The 7529-nt window shown below is 40.2% G+C and overlaps 1 protein-coding gene across 1 annotated transcript; it reads right to left on the bottom strand.

Moving 5' to 3' along the window:
- LOC134654809 (acidic mammalian chitinase-like) lies at positions 1-7265 on the bottom strand. Its single transcript, XM_063510280.1, has 9 exons — positions 7211-7265; positions 6147-6329; positions 5063-5163; positions 4423-4557; positions 3252-3439; positions 2737-2857; positions 1630-1815; positions 1131-1256; positions 1-144 (listed from the first exon to the last, which is right to left on the bottom strand). The coding sequence occupies exons 1-9, from the start codon at positions 7263-7265 to the stop codon at positions 13-15; spliced, it is 1227 nt and encodes a 408-aa protein (XP_063366350.1). The 3' UTR covers positions 1-12.
- Between the last annotated feature and the right edge of the window lie 264 nt (positions 7266-7529).

Here is a 7529-nt window from a genome sequence, read left to right as displayed (position 1 = left end):
CTTTTGCTAAAGTTAAACAGAGTTATACCCAGCAATGCCCGCTGAGATGAGCGGGTACTTATCTCCGCAGATGCCACCGAAGTCATCCAAGTCTACAGCCCAGTACATGATACCTCCCAGGCCCATGGTCTTGGCGTATTGTGCCTGCAAAAGCAAAAGAAACTTTAAATATTGAAATAAATAGATTTTAAGGAATTTAAAATGAAGCAAAGTACGCTTTTCCAGTCAGCTAATGAGAAAATTAAAGTTAAAGTTGTAATTAGATTGCGACATTTGCGACTGCAGGAGCGGAATCGGGCGATTTCACTGTCAATTGGGAATATTACTGCAATATTCTGCCGCCAGAGTGCAGCACTAGCGTCAGAAGTAAACCATAGAGTAATACGTAATACGTACTGTGCTTGTCAAAAACTGTTTAAGTTTTTGACAAGTTTTCACAGACAATAAAATATGACATTGATGCATCAAGGCTAGGGTTTGCTCCCGGTACTGAGTTTGTATGGCGAGAACCGGGAATTCCCGGGAATTCCCGGTTCTCGCCATACAAACTCAGTACCGGGAGCAAACCCTAATCAAGGCGGTTTGTTAACAAGGGCCTACCGGGAAACGCGAAAATCGAAATTTAGTTATCAGCTTCTTTATCGCGCGAATGCAAAAAGCAATGAATAAATTATGAATTAATGTGCAAGAGTGATAGAGAGGTTAGATAACGAAATTTCGATTTTCTTGTTTCGTGGTAGATTGTGATGGACTGTGGTAGTGGCGCCCCCTACGCAGAGTTTCGCGTAATATTCCCAATTTCCTTGATAAATTGAGTTGCTGTTGCCGCGCGGATTGCTTTCGCGATTAAAACATTTAATTACGTTATGTACCACCATAAGCGTTCTGGCTCATATATGAGCCGTGGGAGCTGACAGATTAAGGAGATTGACAGTGACTATTGTCCGTTTCTTGCAAAAAATAAATAATACATCCTTTATGAATCCAGTGCGGTACGTACCGATATCCGTCAAAGAGATGAATTTCTATTAAACTAGCGACCCGCCCCGGTTTCGCACGTGTTACACAAAAGTCAAAACACTAACAAATTATACACCTAGACTTTCCATAAATAGCCGCTTTCTACTCACCTTAGCCGTAATAGTGTTGGGGTTGTCGTAGCCGACCCAGAATAGATCCTTATTAGCATACACGTAGTTGCCCTCAACCTCGGTAATGTTCCATTCTGCGGCGTTGTTGATTTGGTCTTCGCAAATCTGAAATGATTGCAAAAGTTTTTAATTCAGTATCGTCAACTCGTCAGCCAGGAAACTCTCCCATTTGAGGACATAGCCAGGATGTCAGTCGTACACATAGACTAGAAATCCTCTAGGAGTTTAGAGCAATTATTTCATGAAACCGATGCTGCCAAAAATACTGGGGTGCGGGGGACGAGGTAAGCGGTCCCGTGCCGTGATTGGTCCGTTCAAAGACACGGACGTCACACAAATACACTTTAACTCGAAAATGGAGTAAAACTACCGTATATTTGTGGCAGAGGGGGTAGCGCTACTATGCTCAGTCTGGTGGATGTCTTGTCTGTGATCGTACATCGACATACGCCAAACGTAACTCTCTGTATGTAAATACCTCATAGTAACTGTAAGTTCCATCTTCTGCAACATAAGGGCCGCCTAATGCAATTCCGGTGATTGGCGCTCCGGTCGAAGTGTTGTTCAGACTGGTCAGGTTAAAGGTCTTGCCATACGCTCCCATACCCAACACCAGCTTAGAGGGAGTCGCGCCGTTGTTGATCCAGACGTGGACAGAGTTGTTCTGTAATAAACAATTTATGTACCATCACGCTCCGCGATTGTGGCCTAGCGGTAAGAGCGTGCGACTTGCAATCCGGAGGTCTCGGGTTCGAACCCCGGCTCGTACCAATGAGTTTTTCGGAACTTATGTTCGGAACTATCATTTGATATTTACCAGTCGCTTTTCGGTGAAGGAAAACATCGTGAGGAAACCGGACTAATCCCAATACGGGCCTAGTTTAGTTTAGGTACCCTCTGGGTTGGAAGGTCGAATCGCAGTCGCTTTCGTAAAAACTAGTGCCCATGCCAATTACTGGGATTAGTTGCCAAGCGGACCCCAGGCTCCCATGAGCCGTGGCAAAATGCCGGGACAACGCGAGGAAGTAGACGCTCCGCGATTGTTGCGTCATTTAGGGTCCTAGCTTAATTGGTTGTACAATACTTACGCTATAGAATGTCCAATTTAGCAAGATCCCTTAATGCCATAACAATCCCGTGCGGTGACTGTACACACTCCTTAACCTGAAAAGCTTGCTTGGTTTCGTGGAGGAGCTGGGGTTGGTTAAAGTATAATACGAGTACCACTCCCTCGTTTTCATGCACAATGGTGGACCATTTACGGAAAATGCCTAGTAAAACTAACTACATATGTATATAGAGAGGAAAAATCATGATTATAAGGTGTTGCTAAGTACTTAAAATCCTACCAAATAAACATTGAAGAATTTCACGGAAGGAATGGAATCATTATAAAGGCACAGGCGCCTACATTGTTTGCCCAAAATACTCCGACTGTGTGTAAAGATCAAAGACACGCTAAGCTACTATAAAGAACAGTTACATTTTGCAAGAAAATTAAAAAGTTAAGTCATCCGTAATATAACTAACCTCAGACTATGCGTTAGAAGAAGAAATGTTAACTTTTAAGTGATTAATTACTTACAACATTAAAATTTAAGGAGGGGTCGTCAGTTAACTGAGCGTAGAGAGGCGCGTTTACTCCAGTCTCAGTATTCCAAGAGCCGTAGAAATCGTACAGCATCAGGTTGAAGTAGTCCAGGTATCTAGAAAAAGGTATTAAGTAAGAAAACTGGACAAGTGCGAGTCGGACTCGCCCACCTAGGGTTCCGTAATTTTTAGTGTTTTTTGCTATCGGCAACAGAAATACATAATTTGTGAAAATGTCAACTTAACTGTCCAGCTATCACGGTTCATGAGATACAGTCTGGTAACAGATTGACGGACAGACAGACGGACAGTGGTGTCTTAGTAATAGGGTCCCGTTTTACAGTACGGAATTTAAAAAAAAAAGTATTAAGTAAGTATAAGTGCAGCTGCGGATGTGCAAGTTGCCAAAGGTTTTTAAAAAGTTGGAATAGTTCTAAGGAGGAAAATTTCACAGGAAACGGTATAGAAATACAAGTTTTTAAAGTAAGTAGATTTCCTTTAAACACTTACTCGTTAAGTCCAGTGACGTTGTAGGACAAATCGATGTTGGCCTGGGTGACGGCGACGGCGGCGGTTAACAGATAAGATTTCTCTGTGAATGCTTCCTTCAACTCCTTGATAAAAGTCACGAATTGTTCCTGAAAAATGCACAGACTAAACAACTCCTCGAAAAGCCGATTGCTTACAAGGAAGAATGGCTAAAAAATTTAAAAGAAAGAACGTTTAATTAATGAAAAAAGCGGCCAAGTGCGAGTCGGGCTCGCCCATGAAGGGTTCCGTATTTAGGCGATTTATGACGTATAAAAAAAAACTACTTACTAGATCTCGTTCAAACCAATTTTCGGTGGAAGTTTACATGGTAATGTACATCATATATTTTTAATTATCATTCTCTTATTTTATTTTCCCCATACGTGTGGGGTATCTATATACCCCACACGTATGGGTTTGATGAAAAAAACATTTTTGAGTTTCAGTTCGAAGTATGGGGAACCCCAAAAATTTATTGTTTTTTTTCTATTTTTGTGTGAAAATCTTAATGCGGTTCACAGAATACATCTACTTACCAAGTTTCAACAGTATAGTTCTTATAGTTTCGGAGAAAAGTGGCTGTGACATACGGACGGACAGACAGACGGACAGACAGACAGACATGACGAATCTATAAGGGTTCCGTTTTTTGCCATTTGGCTACGGAACCCTAAAAAGGCATCTACTATACTATAAGAACACTCTATCCATGTATATACTAAAAGAAATGGCGGAAGCAGAACAGACTTGCCATTGTTTCATCAGTAAAAACTGCTATCCTCATATCCGGACAAAAAAGACAATTATGAGTAAGTTTTTTTTTATTATTATAATAGCATCGGTCGCAGACGTTTCTGCTTGTAAAAAAAAAATAGTATGGGTAGCACATCGAAACTGGTGAATTTCCAATATGACTTGGAACTCCGGTAGCCGTTTAAGAAGTGTAACGCTCTTACGGTAGATGTCGCTAAGGGTCCCCTAGATCCATAATATGGTGGAAAGATTTGCTGGCTATGGATGAGGTCTTGGTGGCTCAGATGGCAGAGCGCTGGAATATCGATCCAGAGGCCGTGAGTTCAAGTCTCACCCAAGACAGTAATTTTTCCACTTTTAAATTTATTCTAAGCTTATGAGTAAGTTGTTGTGGTACCTTGTCAGTGTCTGATGCTCCTTCTCTTTGTGCAGGGTACTCCCAGTCCACGTCCAAACCATCGAAGCCGTTGGTATCAATATAGTTGTACAAGTTACTGACTAGGGTTGCCCTCAAAGTATCGTTGTTGACAACCTGCAGTACAAAAAGATACATAATTTTACTCAACCGTCTAATAGTATAAAACTTCAACCTACCATAGAGAAAAAAATACATAGAGTGCTGAGTCCATCAGTTTTAGTACCAAAAAGACTATTAGCATCTAGCATCGAGTAGCGGAACTATCAGTACTGCTACTTGACAATAGATGTAGCAGTACTGATAGTTCCGCTACTCGATGCTATATGTAGACACTGAAATTAATAGTCTGACCTGATGTATGGAGTGAGCACTCTTGTCTTACTATACATATTTCTCTATGAACCTACACACAATCGTTTGGATATATTAAACTTGGAGGCTTTTATATAGGATTAACATTTAGGAGATAAGCTATGGTACCTAAATAAAAGAATAAATGAAAAGACTAAAAAGCGACAGAACCTGATAAAGAAGTCTGTGTACTTCAGCAGCTGACTACAAAGAAATTTTAGGATTTTTAAAAATACTTATAGGATTTTTCAAATACAAGTTTTCTTACCGCTGAGAAGTTAGCTGAGCCTTCATTCCAACCACCAATAGCAGCCATGATTTTCAAATCGGCATTCTGCTCTTTTAACGCAATTAGGTCAGCGACATAATCTGCAACACGTAAAATTAATCATTGTGTGTGCGCTTACAAACTGATTAACTTACCTTTAACTAAGTACATTAATAAATTGGAGTTACATATTTTCAATCAGTCCTATAATAGATAGAGTCTGTGCGGAAAGAGAAACCGAGAGGAGTCGTGGAATGTAATGGGCCCCATACATTCCACGACTTTGCTCTTTCCGAACGGACTATATTTAAATTCAAATGTCTATAAAGTTCATTTCACCACACCAGCTCGGAAAGGCTTACTTTGCACTTCAAAAACTGATAACAAACTTGCATTTTATTCACATGTGAGGCAAAGTAATCAAATGCAAATTTTGAGTTGTTTTCTTATGTTTACTGGTTGAATTGACTTTTAAAGGATGATTTTGGGTGATAAATATTTAATAACATTCATTTGGATTTGATTTGGTTTGATTTTGTTTGATATTTTACATTTAATATTTGCTTCGGGTTGGTGTGGTGAAAAATTTTGTTTCACTCGGGGGCAAATTTTGTTTAACCCTCGTGCTTTGAAACCCTCGCAACATTCAAGTTTCGCTACGCTCGTGATTCAATTTTGGAATCTTTCGCTTGCTCGGGTATCAATATTAGCACGAGCGGTTAAACAACAACTTTGCCCCCTTGTAAAACAAATAACTATTCTTATTCGTCGATTTGACGTTTGGGTTTGTGAAACAAGTGAATTACTTAAGCCTGTTTGTGATTGATCGTTGGTCGGTTTTCGACAAAGAATAACCAAAGCTAAATAAGAACTAGACACCAATATTTGCAATCAAACAGGGGCCCATTTCTCGAACGGTATTAGACTAATATTGTTTATTTATTATATTATTATATTAGTCTACGTACTGTCAAATCATATAGGTTGCCATGACAACACACTAATTATATTATTATTATTTTAGACTAATATCGTTCGAGAAATGGGCCCCAGAGGGATAAATATGATAGATTAGTTCACTTACTGCCCTTTCCCTCGTAAGTAGTTTGTGTAGGAGGAATAATGCCTCCCGTAGTTCCGTTAGGTAAGAGGAACGAATAGACGATATGCGTGCAGAGATCAGTGGGCAGGTCACTCACTCCGAAGCGGCCGACTCCAGCCCTCTCGTTAGCCCATTCACCGTAGTAACACACCACTACGCCGCTCGCTGCAAATATTTACTTAATTTAGAAAATTCAATTTATTTCTTCTCTCGGATTGCCAAATTGGACTCCAGGATCCCCTATTGAGCCGACGGACTACGCAGTTTATAAGGAGGAGGTTCTCAATTCGATCGAATGTTTTTATTTTATAACTTTTATTAAATTTACACATTACCCTAACACAAAATACACACAAAACAAACAATATACCAAGCAAATAAAAAGATTAGAGATTATTCATACAAAGTGAATTGAAGATAATAAAAAGACAAATAAATAACTTATGAACTAAATATATCTATGAATAAAGGATAACTCAAGATGACAGGTGATCACGTGATACTTTCCATAGAAAACCAAGCTCCGGAAGCTCCGGCCCGGACACGGCCCGGTCTAACTTGAGCCATCCTTTAAACTAAGAACCCTAAATATATCTAAAACTAAACAAAGAATATTAAAACTACTGAAAGAGACGCGCTGGTGGCCTAGTGGTAAGAGCGTGCGACTTGCAATCCGGAGGTCGCGGGTTCGAACCCCGGCTCGTACCAATGAGTTTTTCGGAACTTATGTACGAAATATCATTTGATATTTACCAGTTGCTTTTCGGTGAAGGAAAACATCGTGAGGAAACCGGACTAATCCCGATACGGGCCTAGTTTACCCTCTGGGTTAGAAGGTCAGATGGCAGTCGCTTTCGTAAAACTAGTGCCCACGCCAATTACTGGGATTAGTTGCCAAGCGGACCCCAGGCTCCCATGAGCCGTGGCAAAATGCCGGGACAACGCGAGGAAGAAGAAGAAAGAGACCTCCCCGCGCTAACCCCGGCGCAAAGGTGCCCATTACCTTGAAGATGATGTACCTAATTAGAATCTACTCCTACACTTACCAGCAGCGAGGCTACCGCCGAGGCACAACAACGCGCAGACTACTAAAACCTTCATTGCTAAAGGTTAATAGAGCAAAGGCTACCAATACCGATATTCAAATGCCTTTTATTAATACCTCTATCTTATCTATACAAAATTTGAGATAGCATTTGGGGTTCAGTGGAAAAACTACGCCTTTATATAGGTCCTCGTGTAAGATATTATATTTCGTGTTTAAACAACTGCTGTCTTGATTGACAATTAAGCATTTAAAACGCAAACAGTTAAAAACGAACCAGTCTATATAAATGTAAATGTATATTTATTTTGCTCTTAATT

The sequence above is a fragment of the Cydia amplana genome, chromosome 15 (genome assembly GCF_948474715.1).
Source record: "Cydia amplana chromosome 15, ilCydAmpl1.1, whole genome shotgun sequence".
Lineage (NCBI taxonomy): Eukaryota > Metazoa > Arthropoda > Insecta > Lepidoptera > Tortricidae > Cydia > Cydia amplana.
The sequence above is the reverse complement of the archived record's forward strand: the minus strand, read 5'-3'. Positions and strand labels throughout refer to the sequence as shown.

Coding starts and splice junctions, on each gene's coding strand:
- LOC134654809 (XM_063510280.1), bottom strand. CDS start 7,265: ATGAAGGTTTTAGTAGTCTGCGCGTTGTTGTGCCTCGGCGGTAGCCTC. Junction 5,164..6,146: donor TACTTACGAGGGAAAGGGCA/GTAAGTGAACTA, acceptor TACGTGTTGCAG/ATTATGTCGCTGACCTAATT. Junction 3,440..4,422: donor GAGCATCAGACACTGACAAG/GTACCACAACAA, acceptor TAAATTTTTTAG/CCATTCTTCCTTGTAAGCAA.